This window comes from Mixophyes fleayi, chromosome 4 (genome assembly GCF_038048845.1).
Source record: "Mixophyes fleayi isolate aMixFle1 chromosome 4, aMixFle1.hap1, whole genome shotgun sequence".
In the NCBI taxonomy this organism is placed as follows: domain Eukaryota; kingdom Metazoa; phylum Chordata; class Amphibia; order Anura; family Limnodynastidae; genus Mixophyes; species Mixophyes fleayi.
Window position 1 is genome coordinate 294,116,118 of NC_134405.1, and position 26,888 is coordinate 294,143,005.

Sequence of the window (26,888 nt, forward strand, 5' to 3'; positions counted from 1 at the left end):
AAAATTAAAAGTTAAAAGGTGTTAAAAGTGTTATTTTTGGAATAATAAGGCACTGTAGGCACAAATGTTAAAAACAATGCCTGTTAAAGGTACAGACAAAACTTTGTTTTTTGTGCTGGCTTTTAACATAGCAGTTAAAGAGTGTTCTCAAAGCCTTTTTGCAGCCTAATATCATAACTGATGCAGTACATGTGAGCATAAAGGTCCGTTCGGTTATATTTGGACTATAAGCATGAAGACGTGTTTAGTGGGCTTTAAGAATGCTCTATTTGAACATTTGATTCACTGGAAAAAGCTATCACAAATTTGATACATTTTCATATGCATGTTAAGGTGAAGGAAGAAATACAATTGCCCTATGTATAAAAAAAAATATTGTAGTACCACTTAGGAAGAGTCCTACCATCAAACCCCTTTACTGTACACTATAGCTATAGACTACACTAGGGCATGATTCGGGTATATTCTATAATTATTTTATTAGACCATAGAGTGACGATATGTAAGTGTAAGAAATTGCAGAAAAGTGCAAAAATTAAGAACACATGATGTTGGGTTAGAAACTTAAATCATTTGAACAAAGTATGAACCAATACCTGATTATTACTGTACAAAAGATATACAGATTTGTAGACAAACACTGATAAGAATTTTTTTTTTTTTAATGTATTTTATTTAAGGTCAAACAGTCATACAAAAGGTTGAGTGTAAACAGGTGTCATATGTCCAATGTAAACTTGAGAATACATTACATATAGATCATAAAAAATCAAATGTTTGAATGAAAATGAAGGTCACTATGAGATAGACAACCAGGGCTTTTGGAGAACTGAAGACAGAAAGGGTGGGACAACCTGGCAAAAATGGGAAGGGGGGGAGTCCAGGGGGATGGTCAGTACACAAAACAGTTATATGGGTGGAGGAGAGTAGTTATAGTGAAAAGAGCAAGTGTATCCTATTGTGGGATGCCCTAGGTAAACAGTTCTTAAAAAATGATTTTGACAAATTATTTATATTGGTGGTCATGTAGTCCATGCAATAAACATACCATATTCTATAAAGGGCTCACTGTGTATGTTCCCACAAACTTCACATCAACCTTGAACTTTAAACATTGCATGCAAATAAAGACGCGTAGACCTGGATAAGTTATTAAAAAATGGCAGGAATTTTATTGTAAGGATTCTATATTAACTAAAACCTATGGTGGCGGAGAAAGAGCACTGTGTAACAGCTCACGAGCTGATAACACAAGATCACTTAGTGGACTGGCGCAAACCGCCGTGAGTCCTCAAATCACGGGGAACAAATCCCTACATACTTAGCGCTGAGTTGACGTCAGAGTGACTGCCCCTTACAACTCACACTGCCCTCCCTCACCGAGCCGAACAGGGACCCTCCTCACCGAAGGACCAAAAGGAGTTACTGATGCTTCAAAGGGGGCAGTGACCTACGACCAACTACCCGTGCGCCCATTAATCAGCCGCTGAACGCAGTGCCTTCCTACCCCACTTTAAAAAACCCCACTAAAATTGAGGGATGGGAGGGTGGGATCTCGTGCTGCAAGTGAACCCAAGCAGGAAGTGCAGCCTGCTATATTCTATCAAGGTCCCTCCCAGGTGAGCAACCATTGGCTGGAACCCACCCCATGATAAACTACACCAGGTAATTACTCAGCTTGTTACAAACCCTGTCGCCCTTTAAGTGCGTTTGTCCTAAAAGCCTCACTTGTCATTATGTTCTCCCTGTGTTTGCGTGGGTTTCCTCCGGGTGCTCCGGTTTCCTCCCACATTCCAAAAACATATTGGTAGGTTAATTGGCTGCTATCAAAATTGACCTTAATCTGTCTCTGTGTGTGTGTGTGTGTGTGTGTGTGTGTGTTAGGAAATTTAGACTGTAAGCTCCAATGGGGCAGGGACTGATGTGAATGAGTTCTCTGCACAGCGCTGCAGAATTAGTAGCGCTATATAAATAACTGATGATGATGATGATTAATAACCACGGTCAAAGAGGGGGGAGGGGTGCTGAGACTTCCAATCTGCTGCTAGCTGGCAGGTGGCAGCCGAAATGAAGTGATGCATGAGTATGGTTTGGTGTTTTGTCGTTCCTAGGGGGGCTAAGGGAAGTACAAAATACAGACCAACATGACCACCAAATATGAATAAAAGAACTGGTCATGCGCAGCCCCTCCAGCATCTATCAGAAGCATCAGGAATAATTTTGCTTAATCTGGCGGGGACATAGTGGCAGTGGCACAACAGCTTGTATGTAGCTTCCTTTATCTTTATGAAGATAGAGCTGGTAGAGCTGCACTCCCAGGTTTCTGTCCATTCGTCTCTATCTATGGGTTCACCAAGATCAGACTCCCACAAAAGTGCATAGTGATCCCCTTTTGGAGAACAAGTGTTCTTTTTAAATATGTTAATCATGCTCAATTTAATCCGCCAAGCCATTTCAGGAGTGAGGTGCTTCTTTTAACTTAATATCAGAGAATGATTGACAGCCTTACTCAGCAGGCATACACTGTGTCATATCTCACAATGCAGGAAAGAAAGAAAGAAAAATAAGCTCCACCCACAATCTGCTCAAACCACACCCTATGTCCAGTAAAGCAATTTTCTGACAGGTTACTCCTCTTTCAGGGTCCAAAAACAGGAGCAGACCTGGGACATTGGGGGAAAAGTTGTGTTGACTGTTTTTTTATACAAAGGGGCAGGGTCATTGATGCAACATGATGCAGTCAGGATTTAAATCTGAATCAGATCCCTTTAAGACAGTAATGCTCATTTACGAACTTGCAAAAGCGCAGTGCAAATGCTGTTTTATGACATGTTGCACCAACATTTACGCAAATGCACCGATTTTTACAGATAAGCGCATTCATTTGCAACTGATCAGTGACAGAGTACAGTTTAGGCCCAAGAGTGGTTTTTATCTTTTGCAAAAACAAAATGAGGGTACTCAATTTGTTTTGGCCCGAGGGATGCATTGGAAGATTGTACTATTTAAAGGGGTCACAATAAAGCTTCATTTTCATAAAAATGTAAAATATGTAGAATATACTACAGAAAAGAGCAACCTTTACAGCACAAGTTATGTCATACCTTTCAACATAAGTCCCATGGGGATAGACATGTGTGCACCATTAAAGAGCGTGTGACCACACCTTGCTGGGGATGTGGTCACAACACATAGGGAGCGAGCCCTGTCTTTCCTCTGTAACACATCTGCCCTCCCTCACCACGGTAACACAATTCTTATGCCCACCCAGCAGCATAAGATGCGATCACCAGGCCCCATAATAAAATAGCGGGATAGTCAGTGATCTGTGTCCATGCACTGCTGTTTTCTGAATGCACCAGCGCAATAAAGCACCATTTGAGTTTTCAGTTCCTTCCAAATGCAATGCTGAGAAGCACAGTGCAGGGGTACAGCAACTGCAGAGCTTACTCTAATAACTAATTAAGAGGGAAACTCACTCTGGCAGCAAAGCAGAGTTCACCTCATTCAGACTGATTGACTGGCAGACTGATCTCACAAAGAAATGCCTTGTTCTCACTGTGCCTTAATCACAGAGCATCGGTACAATGGGGGACTGACAGAGCAAGAGCTGCGACAGAAATCCTACAGTAACATTTCTGCCCCATGTGTTCCAGGTCCCCCTGCATCTTTCCTGCTTCCTTGCAGGACTCATGCTTTCGGATTATGCATCAGTGAATTAAATTAAACGGAGGGATGGAAAAGGTGCTTTTCCTCCGGGTGCTCCGGTTTCCTCCCACAATCCAAAAAACATACTAGTAGGTTAATTGGCTGCTATCAAAATTGAACCTAGTCTCTGTCTGTCTGTCTGTCTGTCTGTGTGTGTGTGTATGTTAGAGAATTTAGACTGTAAGCTCCAATGGGGCAGGGACTGATGTCAATGAGTTCTCTGTACAGCGCCGCGGAATCAGTGGCGCTATATAAATAAATGATGATGATGATGATGATGATTTACTGTGTTCCTTGATTTTTGGAAGGGCACAGAGCTTTTTTTTTCTTCCTGCCAAAATACTTGATCTTCTGTACCTCCCAACATTTACCTTTCCTAAATCAGGACACAGCCTTGCCTCTTCCGACAAGGAGGGTGACAGTGTTACTGTCCCTCAACCCTTTGTTTGTAGGAGTGATAAAATATAAAGCAAATATAAATAAAAGTATTCTAACTCAAGGTTAAAAAAAAAGCTAATAATAAAATGATTTATTTGATTTTAAATTATATAAAAATCATTAGGAAAATAAAGGCTGTCCTGTATGGATTAAACAGTCCATTAGTCCATCTGTCAGTGTACTGTTATTTGAAGACAAGTACCTGAGGTTACATAAGCAGTAAACATAAGCTTGATGAGTTAATGTGACCGTAAACTCACAGGAAGACAGTAATTATAAAAAAAAAAAAAAAAAATTGATGATACAGTGAACAGATTGTGCTTCATTGACAAACTCACCACCACAAAGGGATGCACAGCAGTCCGGGCACAGTTAGGGCCATTAATAGTGTCCTCCAGTCTCGAATAAAATAGGCAAACAGAGGCAGAATCATATAGCCAATTGCAAAAAATATACAAATGCCTAATGTTGAAAAGATGATTCGGGCAGACTTGCCAAGGATTTCAGACCCTGTTGAAAACAACAACATTTTAACAAAAGTCAGATATGTAACCTCTTTGCCTATCAGGGGAGTATCCATTACCCTTTTACAGTGGATCACAAAATGTTTCAGTTCTAGGCACCCTTTGGGTTTCCATAATTTTTTTCAAGGCACCCCTAAGCCAAAATAATGACCAAGTAGTCCCCTGCCTTGCTTACCACTGACCCTAGACGCGGCACCCATGTGAGATCGCCGAGGCACCCCAGGAAGCCTAAGCGCACAGTTCGGGAACCACTGCCCTATTACCATCAGCTACAAATATGATGGGTTGACCATATTCCCTGTGATCTGTATGGTCCTGTTGTACCATTTGTGACCAGGAGGAGAAGAGGAGCGAAACTAATGAGGATGTCTTGAAAGCTTTTGTTTCAGAAATTGTGACAACTGTGTGTTAAACTCCTCTTCACGGGCCTGATTCATTAAGGATCTTAAATTAAGAAGTTTCTTATTTAAGTCTCCTGGACAAAACCATGTTACAATGCAAGAGGTGAAAATTAGTTTTCTGTTTTGAAAAAACAGCCAGTATTTAACTTATATGCAAAACAGAATACTAATTTGCACCCCTTGCATCGTAACATGGTTTTGTCCAGGAGACTGAAATAAGAAGTTTCTCAAGTTAAGATCCTTAATGAATCAAGCCCTACATTCTTTTATCTGATTGCCACACTGATCCCCACTGCAATGTGAATTAAATAATGCTCCCCTCTAAACACCTTAAACTTTTGTGAATGGAGCCTGTTCACGTACTTTGTAACTACATAAGGAATTGTTTGAAACATTTCCAACAGGCATCATGCACTTAACAGAGGTTTAGCACTGCTTAGTATTTGAAGAGCTTCCAGGCTCTTTACAAATCCTGAGTCTCTCGTTTAGTGCCATATTACTCTGGGGTTTGTATTGGTCTTTTTTATATGTAATTTTTAAGCCAAAACACCTTTTTGACACATCATAAAAAGCTTGGGATATTATTGTAGGTTTTAGAAGTTTAACAGGGCATCTAGAACTTTGGGTATGTGAATTGGTAGACTAACAAATTATTATAGAAGGGTAACATTTGTAAATGGGTAGATGGTATATAAGGTCATTTTATACAACTAAGCCACAGAAAATACGCAAATCAATGTAAGTATTCCTTATAAAAACATAAAACATAAATTGCTTACATGTAAAACAGATTATAAATGAAAAAGGAGCTTTATCTACTAGAGACATGTTGTCACTTTGTGTGAGTATTTCATTATGAAGGAGTTGTTTAGCAACCTATGAGGAAATAATAGGCTTTGTACCTACTGTATCAGATCACATTTAAAAAAAAACACCTGATTAGCTGTTCAAAATTTCTACCACAAAACTCAAAGAACATGTTCTTAGAGCAAAGTAATACATTGTCAGTTTGCACAGACTCTACTCCAGAATTAATTCAGTATGTGTCTAAACTGCTGAGTCATGAATCCCATCTGCAAATGTAAACAATTCTGCTCTTGTTGAAAAAAAAATAATTTGCATGTTAGAGCAAGAAAATCTTAATCTGTTTACTTCAGATTAATCGAAAAATTCTCAAGCCCCGATGGCTCTCAAGGTGTCACCCTCCACCCTGCCATGCTGCTTATTACCTTGGCAAGCAGGAGGTAGGGGTAGCATCCTCGACTCCTTAAACTAGGAGTGTGGCACTTAGCTGTAACATCATAGCCAAGTGCCAAACTCTAAGTCATACTTGCCGACTTTCAAGCGTCGGTGTCCGGGAACTGCGTGGGGGAGGTGGGCGTTTCGGGGGCTATGTAGGTCATGCCAAATGCCGCAATTCCATGAGAATCGCTGCATTTTTTATCTAATTGTGGGTGGCTAAATCTCATTCATTCAGTGTTTTAACCACCTGCTAAACACTGACACCCTAGGAAACCCCCCAGGTTCGCCTAATGGTAGCACCGGCCCTAGAAGTTCTGTCCCTCTTCAGTCATGATTTTTCAGCTGCTTATAGATGTGAGATAGTCAAGGTTATATGTGTTTTCTCTCCAGAAAAGTGGTGGGATCTGCTATACGACAGCCACTGCTGAATTGACTAGCTGCAGCACTGGTGGAAGCCTCATCAGTCTCTCAGTACCAGCCCTCATTTTAAGGTAATTGTTCACTGTCCCCCAGACCTACTCTGATATTTTCCACATATATCAAACATGGAATCACAATTTGTACAGAATAAATGATCAATACCTAGTATGAAAGCAGCCACATAGTTGGAGATCTGTCCCATGCCAACAATAAGGAAGAGGATAGAAAACATCTCCCAGCTGTTTGAGAACACTTGTACAATGCTGAAGCCGGTCTGCACAGCCATTGTTGCAAAAAAGATCTTCTTTCTACCAAAGCTGAATAAAAAAAAATGAAACAAAATAATTAAGTAAATAATAAAAGCATTAATGTCATGTACAACATTGTTCTAGAACTTTTCGAAACTGTAGAAGATAGTGGCAGATCAAAATATATGGATATGTGCTTATTTTGGCAATTGGCTCTTTATATTGAACACACAAATATTTTCTGCTATCTTCTCACTGAGTCGGGGGTGGCACGCAGCCACCTGAGTCCTGGCACGCCGTCCGCCGTCTAAATGACAGCCGGAGAAGAGCTGAACTGCTGCGCGCTCTTCTCCGGCTGTCATTCCTTCCCCGACACTGAACTGCTGCGCAAGCGCAACAGTTCAGTGTCGTCTACGCAGTTCCTCCCAAGCACCTTTGCGGACCGGATCACGCCTGGAAGAGGTAAGTATAAAATTATATAATTTTTTATTAATTTATTAGTGTCCTAAACATTTTTTTCATGCAATTCTGAGGCCATAAGAGTCATTGGGGGCATTACTGTGGCATAAAAGATATTGGGGACATTACTGTGGCATAAAATGTATTGGGGCAACTGTGGCATATTATGTGTTTCTGGGGGCAACTGTGGCATATTATGTGTTTCTGGGGGCAACTGTGGCATACTATGTGTTTCTGGGGGCAACTGTGGCATATTATGTGTTTCTAGGGGCAACTGTGGCATACTATGTTTTTCTGCGGGCAACTGTGGCAAAGTATGAATTGGAGGCACAACTATGTGGCATAAGAAGAATTGGGGGCACAATTATGAGGTATGATGTGAACTGGGGCACTACTGTGCGGCATAACATTTTTTTTTGCTGGTCCCTTTCTGTTAATATGATATTAGCCTCATAAAATGAGAAATAATTATATATATATATAGCCACCGAGATTGAAGGGGGCGGCTGCAAATTGCCTGAGGCTGCTTGGTGACCCGAGTCCCCTCTGGAGACCTAATTTTGAAAAAAAATATATATTTTAAAAGTACTTTTTAAAAAAATTTTTTATTGAGTGCAGGGGGATCGGTGGTGACTAAATCCCCTTCAGCTCAGGTACCTTCAGACGCCAGGTCATGTGACTGCAGTGGTCACATGGTACTCGGCGGGCTGCTGGATATCTTCCCATGCTGTGCAGTGGAGAATAAGGTAAGAAGAAGGTGTGCTGGAGAGGTGGCATTTGTGATGAAAGGTGATGGAGAGGGGGATGTCATAGGTTTCCTAGTGCCCGGCAACCCCCCTCTACGCCTGGGGCACTGTATAATTGAGGTGGCTGGACCCTGCCCCTGCTTCACACGGCTCTGCATATAAAGGGAGAGCTGCGTGCACCTAACAGTAGTGCACGCAGCATTGCCCATGTGTATTATAGGGATAGGAAGAGTTGGAGAGCAGCCAAGCACTGTCCAATATTATAGCCACGCCACCATGCATGCTGGTCACACCCACTGGTGGTGCCGTGTGGAAACCCCTTTCTACAAATCCTGCGTTTGCCCCTGCATGTGTCACTAAAGGTGCTGGGCAGAGGGGGGGCAAGTGTGATTAAAGCATGTGGGAAGAGGGAGGCACGTGTGATTAAAGCATGTGGGCAGAGGGGACATATGTGAGCTAAGCTGCTGAGCAAGGGGGGCATGTGTGAGTAATGCATTTTTCTGTAAGATGGTGGCCTGGTGCTTTTCACCTGCTAGACACGCCCCCAATGATGTACTGCCACACCCTCAATTGTATGACCACTTGCATGGTAAAAGAAACCGGCGGCACAACATTTTTTTAACCATGCTTAACTATAAGGGAGGACCCATGGAGTTGCTGTACTGGGGCCATGAATTTCTCCAGGCAGCTGTGTGTGTGTGTGTGTGTGTGTGTGTGTGTATGTGTATGTATATATGTATATATATATATATATACACACACACACAACTGGCACACCTGGGCTTGACTAGATTTTAGCCGGCACTCCGATAGAAAAAGGTTACCCCTGGTATATAATGTGACAAAAAGTAATGATTTTGATAGGGTATGAATATTTTCTATTTTCTATGTATATGAGCCGATTCAGGGAATAACTGAGACAAGCTGACTCGTTTATTTAAAAAAAACACATACAAGATCTGATTCTTATTTGTTTATCTGGAAGAAATTTTGAAAAGAAGATTCCAAAAAGGAACTTTGTTTCAGCAGTTTTGAAATATGGATATTTTTCTGATTGTGAATGTGTGATATCACCAATAACTTTTATCTTTTTACTTTTATTTTACTTTTATTATTGTTAGTTTTGCTTTATTCTGTTTCACATTATTAATGTAGATTGTCCTTGATCTACAAATAGGCTGCAACCACCAGTGATCGCAATAACTCTGATATCCTGTATCAAGCTAAAGAATAAGAAGAATAAAAACGTGATAAGCGCCACTTCAGCAAGCTCAAGGATGTAGTTACAACAGCTGTTGATCAGACTGAATTACACATTCATTCAGGACTCCCGTGTAAAGCTTGAGCTCTTCCTGCTTCTTCAGTCATTCAGAGCTTCCACCAAGGTGACAGTGCCACGGGCTGAGGATGTGAACACTCTGTGTCACTAGCAGTTGCCATTGGCTCAAAGTCTAATAGTTGCCCGCTCTTTACCAGGGACCTGTCCAAACAAATGATGGGCTTCATAGCGTTACACCTACAAGGACACAGGTTTGCCCTGCTATGCAGTATCTGACAGCTGATGTACAAGAATAGGTCAAGGCAAGCACTACGCATCCAAAGTCCTGGTACAAGCGAAGGTCAGAGTAAAGAGCAGGCAAGGATATTCGAAAAGTGGTCCGAGTTAGTAATGATGTATAAGAATGATACAACATACTGCAAAAAGACCGGACCCACAGCTCAGGACAACGGGCCTGATTCATTAGTGATCTTATCTGACTTTTTTTGCTTATCTTAAGCAAATCCACTCTGTGCATGCGCAGATGAGGGAGATAAGAAGCAAAATCCACTGCGTAAGTGAAGAATTTCTTAAGTTAAGATGAAAATCCATTTTAACTTCACTCTTATCTCCCCGTTTCTTCTTAAAAATAAGCATCTTAACTTTTGCACAAGATAAGATCACTAATGAATCAGGCCCAACATGTTCTTCAGGCCCAGTGCCGCCGTGCAGTTTTAAACCTAGCAGCACGTTACGTACACATTTATTAGAAAAGCAAAGTCATGCTTAAACAGGAAAAACTTAGACAATAATAAATAACTTGTAGAAGTGATACACTTATCTAGGTGTAGTTTGCCTTTTCTGATGTTCATGCATACTATCATGGTACAGTGATAACCAGTCATGTGTGATATCGACAATCCTTTTTATCCTACATATTCAAATAGACAGAATCTTTGGCTAGCACAAAAGGAATTTCTACCCTTTGACACAACACACCTAAACAGAGCAAGGTCTCCAGCATATCCTAGAAAACAATATGAAGAAGACCACTGTGCAGTTATTGTCAATATTTACAATGCATAAAGAGTGAGGTATGCACTGAAGTATATCTACATCTGTACCATACAATGGATTACGTTGTTGTGTGGGTCACATAAAAGGTAACCAAGCACAGTACAAATGAGAGTAGTATAAAGAAGTTGTGAGTAGTGTCATATGGAATCAAAGAACAGTCATATCTCTAGCATTTTATCTTTGAAACAATCAAAGGTCGCTTAGCTCATTATATTTAAACTTTGAACCTTTACTTGCTACAAGGAATCAATTTTTTTTATTATGTTTAATTTGCTGCATTTATAATTAATACTGGGCTCAAAAATGCCAATTGGTTGGTGATAAAACCGTTATCATTTGTCTACAACGGTCAGAGAAAGGGAACTAATTTACTGAGCTGTGTTGAAGTTGATGTGAAATACCAAACAGAGATAATTATAATAGGAATATGCACAGGGCACTCCGGGACAGTGGGACCACAATAAGAACATTTAGTAATAGAGAATGGAGTGGGGTATGCTCTAAACAAAACAAACACACTATTCATCTACAGCTTGTTAAACACAGGCCAATTCTGAAAAACACTCAGAAGATGCCTGAATTGTAGCCAATTGGGCGGCATCTGGCTGAACAGTTGGATAACTTCCAGTTTGAACACTGTTAGTTTAACCAGAGGATACGTCCCATGCATGCTACCAACAAAACAGAAAGAGGAAACAGATAACAATCAGCATGTAACTTTGTTGACAATTGTTAAAGAAGTTGTCCACATTGAGATGCCGTATACTGGCTCGTGCATACCCTCTTGCTACTTAAAAACGTTGACTTCCCTTTACCTTGCATTATTTTATGATGTTTAGCCGTGTATTCAATATCAAGTAGTGTCCCTGGACACTGGAATGGGGCGGATTTCTGTGATCAGGTGTGTCACATCCATGGGCTGCAAAAATAAAATCTCTGCCTGATCATATAAATCATAATCATACTTGCCAACTTCAGAGATCCCCCCAGGAGGTAGGATCTCGCTGGTGATCCCTGGGTGCGTGGTGAAGTGGGTAGTGTCATTTTACCCCGCCCCCTAATCTGTCATCAACATTTTAGCCTATTACAGCAGGGGGTGGTTCCACGTCTACGGGAGAATCACATTGCTAAGCCCCGCCCCCTCCACTTAACTGACTGAGTGGAGATTGCCTTACTCTCCCTGCAGTCCCGCAGGACTCTCATAAACTTTGGAGTCTCCCATAGGCAACTATGGTATAAATGCAGAAAAAGCTCCGGACAAAGACTTAAAGGTTAAAAAGTGTTTTGAGTAAAAATGAAGACCAAGCTAATTAATGAAGCCCATGAAAAAATTACTTTTTTTTTTTTTTTTTTCAGATAAATTACCATGGCAAGTTATCAGAAGAATGTCTGCATTTACAATTTTTCTAGGTTTGTTTCTTTAGGCTGCAATTAATGATTTTTAATTCTGTACAGTTTCATAGTCTACCATGGTAACCATAGTCACATGGCACATCATGTAGTGAGCAGAACCCCCCTCTGAGCTCTGTCCACTCTGTGTCCTTTAAAATCCTCTGTTGTTTAAATGGTGTGGCCCTTTATCATGCACCAGACCCGCTGATCGCTCGGTCAGGTCCCGGTGCACTTACCTGGGGCCCCCTTCTCTTCAGTGTTCTAACACAGCGGCTGCTGGTACCCACCATCTTTGATTTGTGTCTGCCCATCCTATCCATCTTCTCTATCTGCCTTCACAAGACATGCTGAGAGCTGTGAGCCTCTGTCTGTGTAATTGGCAGGCATAGTTTTTTTTTTTTTTACAACCGCCAGAGAGATTTTGAAAAGGAGCCAATAATCTGTAGAAGGACAGCTAAAATGCATGCTTACAAGGTACTTATTATGCTATTTAAATAAAATAATATTTGTGCAATACTGCTTTAAAGTAATCTGTATGTGGAAACCCCCTTTAATATAGCTTATCAACTGTATAGTAGCTAATAGTGTATGTGGAATTTTTCCCAGCATTCAAGTTATTGATACATTCTTTGTTTCTAATCTCGCTCAGCTGAGCGAGATTAGAAACTGAGGTTATTATGACTGATACAGTTTCACAGTGTTTGCAATTATGATCCGCTCTGCAGTGAATAGTCTACTGTGATTATTTTAAACTATGTTCTTAACAAGATATTATAACTAAAACAATAAGATTTTATTTAAGTGAGCCCCAAAGAAGAAAGATTTTAGGCTTATTTTGATCGGCACATAAGCATGAAAGCTTATAGTCTGGTATAATTTAGTCTGGTATAATTTAATTTTAGATAAAATCAAAGATATCAAATGGTAATGTTTTAAATATATATTAAAAAGCGCTTACTTGAAGCAGTGCCTAAGGTATGGGAAATTCTGCATATAACAAGAAATCAATGTAGCTGAATAAGGTACAGGATATTATGCATATAAATGTAGCTGAATAAGGTACAGGAAATTCTGCATATAAATGTAGCTGAATAAGGAATAGGACATTCTGCATATAAATGTAGCTGAAAAAGGTACAAGAAATTCTGCATATAAATGTAGCTGAAAACAAGTACAGGAAAAACTGCATATAAATGTAGCTGAAAAAGGTACAAGAAATTCTGCATATAAATGTAGCTGAAAAAGGTACAAGAAATTCCGCATATAAATGTAGCTGAAAACAAGTACAGGAAATACTGCATATAAATGTAGCAGAATAAGGTACAAGACATAGGTAGCTGAATAAGGAATAGGACAATCTCCATATAAATGTATCTGAATAAGGAATAGGACAATCTCCATATAAATGTAGCTGAATAAGGAATAGGACATTCTGCATATAAATGTAGCTGAAAAAGGTACAAGAAATTCTGCATATAAATGTAGCTGAAAACAAGTTCAAGAAATTCTGCATATAAATGTAGCTGAATAAGGTACAGGACATTCTGCATATAAATGTAAGAGAATAAGGTACAGAAAATTCTGCATATAAATGTAGCTGAATAAGGAATAAGGTATAGGACATTCTGCATATAAATGTAGGAGAATAAGGTACAGAAAATTCTATATATAAATGTAGCTGAATAATGTATTGAAAAAATGTTATTTGCAGTTGTTTGAGCTAGAAGAGAATTAGAAATCATTAAGAAGCTATAATAGGTTGAAAACATAATTCACATTAGCAAAGATAGCAATTAAAAGTACAGATTGCTAAAGAAAGCAATACTAGTCTTAGAAAGTTCTTCAAGTACAAAAATGAAAATGCTTTTGACTTTGAACAGTTTACTATGGAATAATGTTAGGAGACATATGTATCATGTTGTACAGTGGCCAGGCTACAGTTGGGTTGTCAAAGTGGCCTCATGATGTAGCGCGAATAGCCACAAACAATCCTTTTGGCCCACCAGATTCTATCTGAATTAAATTAATTTAAATTAATAGACTGGAAAATAGAGTTGGGTGGTCAATGAATGAATAGATCTATATAATACGCGGTTGAAGTGGCCATAGATCTGACTGTGCAGCAAAATATTGGAATTATGTCTAAGAGGGATTTCATTTAATAATGTCCAATGCCCAGATTTCATCAATCCATGTTTGCTAACAGAAATATACTGGTACTGTCTTGATAAAGTCATGACCTAATGGCTCACTACCACAAGGCTAACTTATAAAATTATATGGCACCATTATTTTAAAAAATGAATGTTAAGATTGACGTAAATAGAGATCAGTAAAATGTTTGGCCTATCTTTCTCATTCTTTTTATAAAACCCTTTTAGAAGATTAACTTCAGGAAGTAATATATGTGCTCACTATAGAAAGACTTGGAGCACGGTGGCTAAGTGGTTAGCACTTCTGCCTCACAGCACTGGGGTCATGAGTTCGATTCCCGACCATGGCCTTATCTGTGTGTAGTTTGTATGTTCTCCCCGTGTTTGCATGGGTTTCCTCCAGGTGCTCCGGTTTCCTCCCACACTCCAAAAACATACTGGTAGGTTAATTGGCTGCTATCAAATTGACCTTAGTCTCTCTCTCTCTGTGTATATTAGGGAATTTAGACTGTAAGCTCCAATGGGGCAGGGACTGATGTGAGTGAGTTCTCTGTACAGCGCTGCGGAATTAGAAGCGCTATATAAATAGCTGATGATGATAAAGGAAATCATCAAATGTATGGCAAAAATTACACTATTTATATTTATCTTGCAAGAAAAAGAGGTAGAAAAGGAGTTAGGAACACAAGAATAAGGTACAGTGTAAGTGGACTAGCAGCACTCATCAGCTAGGCCACATCTTGATTATAAGCATCTGTCAGATAGATAACTGGATGCTAAAAGTATTTAAAAGTAGACTGTTTTTCCTTGTGAGCAATGTAATCAGTAGTTAGCTAGATGTAGTAATTAACAATTAAAGTGCATATTCTGATTGATGCTTACAAATTCAGGAACACATTTCTCTCCCTTGTGAAAATTGTTATGCAGCTCACTGAGACTATTCTCTGTCTGTTTTGCGACACAACAAAGTTATATCTTATACACACGACTGTGGAAACATGCTAGTTATTAGCGCAGACAAAACCCTGTACTTTGGGGGGTATTCAATTGTTAGCGTGACGCGCTCGTTTTAAAAAAAAAACCCGCTCAATTCAATTGTTAACACTGCATCCACCCCCTCGCGCTCTATTATTGGTCCTAGCGAGTTTGAAATGAGGAGTGGTTAAGGCAGTCATTTTAGTATAAAAAAAATAAAATAAAATTAATGCAATCAAGAAGGGTCCCAGCACTGCAAAGGCGATTGGGCCCCTACACTGCAATCAAGAAGGGCCCCAGCACTGCACAAGAGAATGGGCCCCCACACTGCAATCAAGAAGGGCCCCAGCACTGCAAGCAACAATTTCCCCCCCCCCCCCCTGGACAGCAGATAGATTTTACAAGTAGGTAAATATTTTGCCATTTACAAACATTTCGTGAACACTGGCCAAGCATGGACATTTATAAGGTACAAATATATGTTGGGACTTTGCGTAAATGAGTGTGTGTAGGTAAAGCATCAGAAAACTGAGGATTTCGTCCATGGTGAGTATTTTGTTTTTTTGGTTTTTAATAAAAATCTATGGTGTACATGAGGGTGTTTACTGTATTTCTTGGGGTTTTATTATTTTTAATAAAGATTTGTGGTTGGAATGAGGGTGTTGTGCTTTTATTTAACATTTTGCTTTGTGGAACTACAGATCACAGCCAGCCGTGGGTGTAAGAGCATGTTGGCACTTGTGGTTGCCCTGGGTGCCATGGGTACGCTGGTGCTTGTAGTTAGACAAGTAGCAGCATGCCCACACTATTTAGGCCAACATGGCTGGCTGGGACAAGTAGTTCCACAAGTCAAAAATTTATTTTTTTGTTTTTTTTCATACAAAATCCCCATTTATTACCCTACTACCCACAGCCCAGGGGTAGTAGGAAGAGCCCTAGTGCTATCGGCACTGGGCTGGGTGACCCTAGGGGGGTGGCCCGCTTACATTTTTCAGCGGACCACACTCCCTAGGGAATCCAGGCCAGCGCTGAACAGTCTGTGGGTGTTTAGTCATTATGGCCGTGGGACCCAAACTGCGTTTTCCCCCCCCTGTTATAGTGCCTATCACCCCGGCTGGTTTGCCTAATGCTGGTTCAATTAAAATAGGGGGAACCCTACGCCAAATTTTTCAAAGATTTTAACACACACAGCAATAGCCTGCCAGCACTAGGGTTAAGACTAGGGATGTGCACCGGCCACTTTTGGTGTCTCGTGTTTTGTGTTTTGGATTCGGACTTCCTTAAGGTTTTGGGTTTGGATTTGTTTTGCAAAACACCTGACGAAAGGTTTTGGTTCGGATTTAAAGGTTTTGGATTCCGATTTATTTTGAAAAAAACATAAAAAGTGTTAAAATCAAGTTTTTGGGTTTATTTTCACTCCTACGCTAATATTAACCTCAATAATATTCAATAACAATCATTTCCACTAATTCCCAGTCTATTCTGAACACCTCACACCTCACAATATTGTTTTTAGTCCAAAACAGGCTCTACTGAGGAAAGATGTCGTCCTCATCCTCAACCTCTGATTCCTCTCCCCCTACAGTGTGTACTTCCTCCTCCTCACACATTATCAATTCGTCCTCGCTGGACTCCACAACCACAGGTCCCTCTGTACTATCTGGAGGGCAGTGCTGTACTTGATTGAGGAATTGATAATTAATTTTTATGAACATTATTTTTTCAACGTTCTGAGGAAGCAACCTCCTTCGCCGCTCACTGACCAGGTTCCCCACTGCACTAAAAACTCTTTCCGAGTACACACTGGAGGGGGGACAACTCAGGTAAAATAGAGCCAGTTTGTACAGGGGCTTCCAAACTGCCTTTTTTTCCTGCCAGTAACAATATGGAGTGTCTGACATGTCTATTTGGATGGTGTCAGCAAAATAATCCTCCACCATTTTTTCTATTGTGACAGCATCCAATGCAGCAACAGTAGACATGTCTGCAATGATTGGCAGGTCCTTCAGTCCGGACCAGATGTTATCAGCATCCCCGCCAGCGGGTCTTTTAGGAAAACTGAGCTTTTTCCTCGCAGCTTTATCCTCCAAATTTTTGTTTTCCATTATATGTAGCGTACCCCTAAGCCACACACACTCGGCAAAGCCTTTAAAAATTATATGCGGCACAGGAGAGTACCACTGGACTTATACTGCAGAATCAGTGAACTTTGTAATATTGCAGTACCACTGGACTTATACTGCAGAATCAGTGAACTTTGTAATATTGCAGTACCACTGGTGGACTTATACTGCCGTATCAGTGAACTTTGTAATATTGCAGTACCAATGGACTTATACTGCAGGATTGTTTTTGGATTTTTTTTTTTAATTTCTTTTTTTTATAATTATTATTTTATTTATTTTTTATAACTTTTTTTTAAATTTTTTATAACTTGGGAATAATGGGGAAATAACAATGCCCTTAGAAGGACAGAGCACAAGACACAGCACCACTGGACTGAACAGGACACAGCACAGGACCCAGCAGCACCACTGAACTCAGAAGGACAGAGCACAGGACACAGCACCACTGGACTGAGCACAGCACAGCACAGCACAGCACAGGATATAGCAGGGCAGAGGACCACCTAACACAACCTCCCTCTACCCTGATCAATGCCTGAGTGAAGATGGCGGCGGCCAGCGGGGAATTTATAGAATCCGAGTATCGCGAGATCCGACAACGGGATTATGCCTCGCTTTCAGTTTTGCAATTGGCGGGAATACCCGATCTGTCTCGGATCCGGCAAGGTTCGGGTGGGCTCAGATTTTAGATATCCGAGCCCGCTGATCCCTAGTTAAGACTAAATAGAGTGGGGAGCAAACACTTTTGGTTTTAAAAAATAAATAAATAACATGCTACTTTTCACAATTCTGAGAGCTGACTGAGGTCAGGCACAACCACATCCCCCTCCCCCCCTTAAAAAAAATTATATAAAGTTTAAATACATGCACCACTAATGTTTTTTTCTAAAGGGGGAACTTTCCAAAAATTATTAATTATTACACTTTTTTAAGTACTTTTCAGTTTTTAGGTTATTTTTATGAACTTTTACACCTATTTTTTCAGTTTAATGTATATTTTTCTTAACTTAATAAAAAAAAAATTCTTTGAGAAGACCAAGGAGGTGCGAGATGAAACAGCAGATTTGCCTGTTTCACCCACAGCGTTAAAAAACAATTGAATAGCTTTTTCCGCTGAGGGTTCGCATCCAGCCTATACTTTAACATTGCCAAACGGTTGGAGCGCGATAACACCGTTTCGGTAAAAAAAAAAAAGTTTAGAATTGCGGGAGAAGTTTCCGCGCTCGAAAAATAAGGGAAAAAACCAAAAAAATGACTTAACCCGCTCGAACTTCTAAACTCGCTAACAATTGAATACCCCCTTTGAGTGTTAAAATGCACTCTATAGCATAGTTACCAGCATTTTACTCTTTCCCTCCGGGAGATCTTGGAGGGGAGGTGAAGTGTCAGGAAGGAGTGTAATGGGCTGCGGTGAATCCCAGCCTGCACACTTCACTAGGAAGTGGGCAGAATGCGGGGGAATGGTTTGAGACCTACCCAGACTTCGGGAGTATACCAGACATTCCAGGAGAGTGGGTAAGTATGCTCTACTGTGTACTCAATGAACATTCCCATGAACTAACATTTCTGGACACTGCAGAGAAAGATAAATTTAACACAAAGTGAAGCGAGTGCTTCTCATTAAGAGCGTGTGTGCAGGTCTCATTAAGTGCGTGTGTGCAGTAAAAAATAACTTACATTATATTTTGGACTATTACCATCAAAAGGTACTCAATAGTCTTTGAGAACAAGCATTAAAAATGTAAAATTACCACCTGTGTTCATGGTATATAGACAATTGGATTGTTTTTTAAATTCACTGACTATATAACAAGTACAACTGATTTTTTTTTAAAGAGGATTTTGTAATTCTCCCAGATATATACTGTATGTATTACAAAAAAGGAGTTGGTACGTCTGGGAACATTTCTCACAATGATTGCCCAGAAAACAGATCAGTGAGGAATTTAGCCATACAAATGAGTGGCCAATTTGCGCCATTGGCTGTATTTGTGGGTATGTTTTGGGTAACATAAGCAACTTGGAATATTATTCACATTTGCATTATAATCCATAATAATAAATCAATAACTATTTTTCAGCAACATGTTGTGACTAAGTGCAGCATGACCACCTCCAAAAGACACAGGGGGGGGGGGGGGTTCAGAATTTTAATAAAAAATGTCATTCTTAATTTCTGTATAAAAAGTGATTGCTATTCTTATATTTGCAAATGACAAGTTTAACTTTTCACCTGTATCTGCAAACAGCTCATTGATCGACTTTGTAAAGCAACTTAGTATCTCTCCACCTCCGGGAAAGCTACATTCAGACTCACAAGTACACACTTAATGTTAGGGGGGAGCAAACTACTTTACCTGTCAGAGAGCTGTCCAGAAATAAATGAGCCCAGCAAAACACCAACAAAAAACAAAGATGTTGTTAGCGGCCCCTTCCAGTCATTTTCACAGACTATATCCCACTGTAAAATAAAATGTCAAATTAACTAAAATATACAGCTCACAGGAAATGATGGTTGATGTCTTAGCAGTAGGTGAAGAAAGACAAGTTTTATAGCTACAATGTTAAGAGTCCACCTATAGGCAATTGAAATACTGAGAGTCTTGAGGGTTATTTTTACTTTTATTTTAATAAAATGAATGCTGACAGATTAGGGGGTAAATTTATGAAGCGGCAGGTTTGCAAAAGTGGAGATGTTGCCTATAGCAACCAATCATATTCTAGCTGTCATATTGTAGAATGTACGAAATAAATGATAACTAGAATCTGATTGGTTGCTATAGGCGACATCTCCACTTTTGAAAACCGGCAGCTTCATAAATTTACACCTAGATCTCTATTTTAGATTTCTGGAATGAAAATGTATTAAGTGGGTGACATGTAAGAAAAGTGTTCTACAGGTAACTTCAAATGTGGTGTTGTCTCTAGCTATTGAACATTTGTGTTTAATAAACTAACAAGGAAAACTTTGAGGGTCCGGTGGTGTCCAGATGGTCCATGGTGGTGATTATTGTGGTGTGGTTATACAATCTGGGGATGTGTTTAGCACCTCTGAAGCACTAGGCTGCCCCCAACTCCTTTCCCTCCGGGAAAAAAAACATCCTTTCACTCATACATATCTCCCAACATTCCCAGCAATCTGGCTGTCAGGTCACTGTGACAGTAACGCCTAGATCGGTCCAGTTGAGGTAAGGTTATCAGTTGAAGAGTGTATTAAACAACAGATAGATGAGAGCAAGAGCTAAAGGCTTCCTCCTCAGTTTAATTATCAATGAGATATCACTTAACTTTGCATAAAAAAAAAAAAAACTAACAAAAACCAAAAGACAGCTATACCCAGAATATCACTAGTGCTCTCTTATCCTATTTAGCAGGATTTAACATAATGGTAAGGCATCACTGAGCTTACAATAGACTACAAAATGAATGTGAGTAATTGTGTATATTAATGTAGTTTTATGTGAGGAATGGAAATTCATAGTTACCCCCACTCAGAGTAAAAGAACATAGAATTATTTTGTTGGGCCCTAGAAGGGAATAATTTAACTATCTGAAAATCAACATAAAAACAGAAACAGAACAAAACAAAACAAAACATACATTTAATCATTTTTACCAATATAGTCTTATAGGACTTAATATGGCTTTCCCAAATACAATGCCAAAACTGCTGCAGAGATGGCTTCCCCCGGTTGTGAGGGGTGCACTATCTTCCTGCAGCAGCCAGTTTATTAAAAACATAATGCATGTACAGACAATACAGATACATGAATACATAGCTAAGTGCAGCTATGTATTCAAAGCCTAAAATGGTAAATTTTCCCAGCTGTTTAATAATGTGTTTTGTTTAATATAGGAGACTCTTCACTTTCCCTGTGACATCCTGGGAGGTCTGTCAGTACAGAATATATGTATATAACAAATGATTATTTCAGTACATCATTAACTCTATAAATTATTAACTAAGTCACTAGTTGGAACAAGACTCATTATGTTACACTTAATGTAAAAATCAACAGCGCTAATGTTTTCAAAGGTGAGGGGCTGAGAAACAGCAGATAAGTGTTTAATTATGTTTTTGTGAGTAAATCAATTATAGTTTTACAGCTTGCAGTCAGGGCTATACATTAACAGTGCTTCACATTTAAAATAAAATCTCATTAACAAATCATACTGCTCAGGGGTGGAATGCTCCATAGTGATGTATGATTAGGGGCACGGCGATGCCAATGTTTCCTCCTGAGCCCCCGATTCTGCTGAAAAGAGCAGAGAAGCGACCATTTTTGAGCAGGCACAGCCGTTGCTTACTCCCACTGCGCATGTACAGTCACACCTGATAAAGGACTCAGGTCTGCTCTGGTCTTTTCAGAGCAAGGCATTAGTTTTGTAAGATAATGTGTGGGTGTGAAGGTGAGGGGTCACTGCCATTGCTGGGTCCCCCGTACCTCATAACCCATAGTGGTCGTACACCATGCACCCACTGTAGTTCCGCCACTGATACTTATAACATTTTCTATTTTGCTGAAGTGCATATAATATGTAGTATCGCTTACTGCCTGGAGGTGTCACTGATGCTACAGCTGTACTGAGGAGACAGGTGTTTTCTAAGCTGAAACACAGTGAGTCATCATCGTATTGCAGCAAATTCCTGACTGTCCTAATTATGCGTTATAATAAAATGCAAAACAGCAATAAATATTAAGATTCAACTTTATTACTGAGCAGATTAACTGCCCTAATTTCTTCTCCAACACCCCAAGTTTGCTAAGTCAACTTGCCCAGAGATAGTGTCTGTCATTACAGACTGGGCAGAGTAATCATGTCATCAGGGCAATCTGCATCATCGCTCCCCCACTTAGCGCTTACTTATGAAGGGAAGATCTGATGTTCCCATCCACCTTGCAACAGGTAAGAACTCAAGCCAAACCAAGAGATTTGTCTCTTCTCTTTGGACTCTGAGAGGTCTCCCCTCTTATTCAGAAGTCTCCAGGACATTCCAAGGGAAAAGACATATATGGGCCTGATTCATTAAGGCTTGCAAAACAAACGTATTGGGCGTTGTTTTTTAAAAAAATGCAACTGAAATGGGTATACGTAGGTCTGTATTCAACAAGGAGCGGAGTTTGAAAATATGTGCGGTGATAAATACGGGTGTAAGTCTGCTCTGCTCTACCACACAGGACACTACAGGATACGTCCAATATTTATGTGGAATATAAACTCACAAAAGAATGCACAGAAAAAGCAAAGACCTATTCAATTAATGTCACCTGGTAATAATAACATTCATAAATATCAAAACATTAAAAAATAAAAAATGTTGTTTGTTTTGAAAAACAATTATTAGGATGTAAATAATGTCTAGTGTACATTCATTTTTTTTCACAGATGCTCCTGAATGTTGTAGCATACATGTTCAGCTGTCATCACCAGTAACCGAAATTGTAAGCCGTTGTAAGTATCCTTTACGCTCGAAGATGAATTGGAAGTTGCTGCGTTTGAAGCATATGGTCTGGTTCTGGGCAAGCGCAGAATAATTATGTGCATTATACACAAAAAAAATACCAGTTTTGCGCAATGAATCAGGCCCTATATGGTAAAATATGTGCTCACACGCTTTAACATCAGTTTAGAAGCCAATGCTATGTGAACTTGTTAACACATGCTCTTGTAGTAGGAAAAAAAACCCAAATCATAGCTCAACTAAATAGGAGGAAAACGGTTAAAAGGAAAATAATACAGTGAGAAGAAAATCAGACACAAACCACACACTTTATTATAACTAAGTAGAGATTATATCCGAGCTTTATGGGTATCCCTAAAAAGGTTATAATAAATTTAAGGGTATTTTTGAGAGGCAGCATTAACTACATGTAAATACTAAACGGTGGAACTAGGGTAACGTGCTTTTATTTGTTGTTATTTTAATGATTTTACCCTACATGACCTACTGTACTGAGGAGACAAGTGCATGAAATTAGTATGAAAACTATTATGGTCATGAAAGGGTCAAACCAGAGCTGGAAGTGGGGCAGTATGTGCTGGTCTGGTATACCACTTTGATACTGGTGTGTGTGTGTGTGTGTGTGTGTGTGTGTCATACTTGCTTATTCTCCCTGAATTTCCAGGATGTACCAGAATTTTCAGGGAGTCCTCCCGGACGAGTAGGCATTCTCCCAGAGGAGGCGGGGCTGAATGACTCCATTTCACATCATTAAGCCTCAGGGGAGGGCTGGCAAATTTTAGCCCGGGGGACAAGACTCATATCAGCAGCCTGTTAGTAACATTTTAAAGGAAAATAAATGCAGGTGGCCCAGTGACCCAGGCCAGGTTAGCCCACTATGGGACCAGCCCGGGGGGCAGCTGCCCCCTCTGTCATCCAGCCCAGTCTGCCCCTGTTAAGCCCTGATCTCCCAGAGGGGAGGTTTTAAAAGTGGGCAAGTATGGTATGTGAGTGTGTCTGTGCCGATGAGGGGATGTGGGAAGCTGCAGGAAGCATGAGCAGTCTGCATCACAGTTGATGTGCTCATCAATGGGGGCTGGGCACAGTAGTGTTAATGAGTGACAGCATCTATCACACTGACCCCACCTTCCTGCACGGACATGAAGGCCAATATTGTTGTGAGCTGTGTACTAAAGGAAACAAAATAATCATTGAATGCCCCCAGATCTCTCGCATTTTTGTTTCCAGATATTTGTATTGTGTGTATCTCAAGCTTCTCCTACTTACTGTTAAAGTGATTGTAATATCTAGGATGTCACTAAAGTCATCTTGCACTGTTTGTTTTGCTTCATGGGTACAAGTTTTACTATGTTTTCTTATTCTGCATAATGTATACAAATTCTGTTTATTATTTTATTATGCATTGTTTGGGGAGGTATTATTTAAAATACATGAAAATAAGACATGATAATAAAAGGAGTTTGCATCTGGTGTGGATGTTAGGGCCAGAGTTGTTATGCTCATCAGTGGAGGAGGGGAAAAGCACCTTCCAGCGCAGACAGCCTCATTTTCCTATTCTGCTGTTCTTAGCAGCACATTAACTACTCTGCTTTTGAAGTGGACAATACTAAGGTATGTTCCTATAAAAATATCTGGCCCACCTGTTTATAATGAAGAAGCCACATTTGGCCAGGGGCGCAAGCAGGATTTTTAATCCCCCCCACCCAAAAAAAACCCCAAACACTAGAGCAGCAGCTCCATTTCGGCAGCACTGTACTATACAGCAGCCGTGGCGCTGTCAAAGAAGCGTCCGCGGCACTTCTTAGACAGCGCCCCGGCTGCTGTATAGTACAGTGCCGCTATGTAGGGGCACTTCTTTAGCGGAGAGGAGGGGTTTCTGGAGACCCAGAAACCCCCCCTGTGTGCGCCCCTGTTGGCTACAGTGATACTAATTATAATAAATACATAATGATGTGCTGTATGCACTTTATGAACATCCCATATGACATAGCCTGGCAAACAGACTGGCCTAAGTAATACACAACAGAAAACCGAACCATGATTTATAACCTGATTTGAATTGTTACCCGGCACAAACACCATTCTCTCCTATCTCCACAGATAGGCCAGGACATTAGTACTTCAGTTCTCTAGTTTACAAGTGCTATTAAATACATACTTGCCAACTTTTTAAACCTCTGCTCCGGGAGATCATGTGACAGGGGGTAAGAGGGGGTGTGGCAACGCTATTGCATCACTGTAGCTCCGCCCTCTGCTAAAAAATGCTAAGCTTCACAGCATTTCAAAACAGGGGGTGGGTCTTGATGACGCAAAATTGCAATTTCATACTACCAAAATCCATAGTGCTTCTGGGGGTCTAGAAAGGCCCCCAGCCCCCACCCAAATTTGTTCCAAATTTCCATACCACCACTTCTAAATTCCCACTTCGACCACTGGGTCAAACACTTCTGAACATGAAGGAGTTAAAGCAGGTATAGGATAAAACTGAAGTACAGCATGAATATACTTCCCACATGATGACATAATCTAAACATTATGTGTTTGTGATTGTTACTAGTTGCTTTTTTTGAAGATTTAGTAGCCTTTTATTATCTTTCTGATGTCTACTACTTGCTAACTGGAGACTTTCTCCTATATTAATAGTTCTTGGCTTGTTCTTCCCTTATCACTCTCAGCTATTCAAACTTTGGACCTATTGACAGCTACTCAAAGTCTGTGATCATTTAGAAGCAAACATCTGCTCAGTGACAAAGCTGCCACCACAGGAGGAAGTGCAGCTGACTCTTTAGCCCCAATCAACGATTTACTGGGCAGACGTCATACCCAAACGTGGTCAGACTAGGCTTCTGTGAGCAGAGCAGCCTGGGAGTCTGGAGCGGCATTGCTGGGCCATTTCCCAAAAGTTGCTGAGGCCAAGCAATGTCATGTTCAAATTCTACATCTCCTTATGGTGTAATGCTTTGATGGAGTGTATTAGCCATTAGGTTCCTGAATACATGGACATGTTGTCATTGTCTCCTCATATGTAATGTTCTATTGCATGACAAAAAATAAATACTAATTAGATATAATATTCAATCTATGAATGTATGAATACAAGTAGCATTATATTAAAGAGATCATTGAAACAACAATTGATACTGTATTTGGAGTTCAAAATGCTTGTCCGTGCAGGCTGTGTTTCCAATTTTAAGGTGGAGAGTGCTGTTCATCAAATTTTTGTATGTGTATGTATATTGTGACACAAGCATCCTTGAGATGAGGCCCACACGACAACTTCTTGCTTGTACTTTGCTTTTTAACTATCAGGATGGCAAAGTAGTTTACAAGATTGAAAATCCACACACTTTCTTGCAACCCTGATGCTAAGTTAATAGAGACCAACTTCCTAGTCACTGGCCCACTTGTTCGGCATTGGTCACACTGCATGATGAACAACTCAGGCTTAACTACTTTACAATCCTCCCACAACCCTAGCTTGATGGATAGGTGACACACCCACCTGGTGAGCTCCAGGACTGGACCATGGAGCAATGGAAGAAGGCAGCCTGGTCTGATGAATGATGCTTTCTTTCATATCAAGTGGACGGCCGGGTGCTTGTTCATTGTTTACCTGGGGAAGATATGGCACAGGATGTTCTATGGCAGGGGTAGGCAACCCTCGGCACGTGTGCCAGACGTGGCACTTGGACCCCTTCTTTCTGCCACTCCGGAGCTCTGCAGCTGCCTTACTAAAGCAGCCAAAGATAGAAGAAACGCAACAGTCCCATTTTGATAATCTTCAGCTGTTTTAATGAAGCAGCTCCATGGTTCCCTTGTGGAACAAATGATGTGTGGATGTATATATATATATACACATACTTACACACACACATGCACACATATACACACGCACACACACATACATACAACTGGCACTCCTGGGCTTGAAAATATTTATTCTGGCACACTGATAGAAAAAGGTTGCCAAGCCCTGCTCTATGGGAAGAAGGCAAGCTGTCAGAAGCAATGTAATGCTCTGGGCAATGTTTTGCCGGGAAACCTTGGGTACTAACATTCACGTGGATGTTACTTTGATACGTGTCCCCTACCTAAATATTGTTGCAGACCAAGCACTTCATGGCAATGGTATTCCATAACGACAATGGCCTCTTTCAGCAGCATAATGCACCCTGCCACACTGCAAAAATTGCTCAGGAATGCTTTAAGGAACATGACAAAGAGATCAAGTTGTTGATTTGGCCTCCAAATTCCCCA

At 40.3% G+C, this 26,888-nt stretch overlaps 1 protein-coding gene across 1 annotated transcript in view; it reads right to left on the reverse strand.

Annotated features, from left to right (window-relative positions):
• LOC142152830 (organic cation/carnitine transporter 2-like) overlaps positions 1–26,888 on the reverse strand; it is a 64,609-nt gene that overhangs the window by 13,881 nt on the left and 23,840 nt on the right. Inside the window, exons 2-4 of the mRNA XM_075209845.1 lie at positions 19,525–19,628; positions 6,896–7,050; positions 4,485–4,656 (exon numbers count right to left, since the gene is read on the reverse strand). Coding sequence (XP_075065946.1) covers positions 4,485–4,656; positions 6,896–7,050; positions 19,525–19,628 — 431 coding nt within the window. The remainder of the gene's footprint in view (positions 1–4,484; positions 4,657–6,895; positions 7,051–19,524; positions 19,629–26,888) is intronic.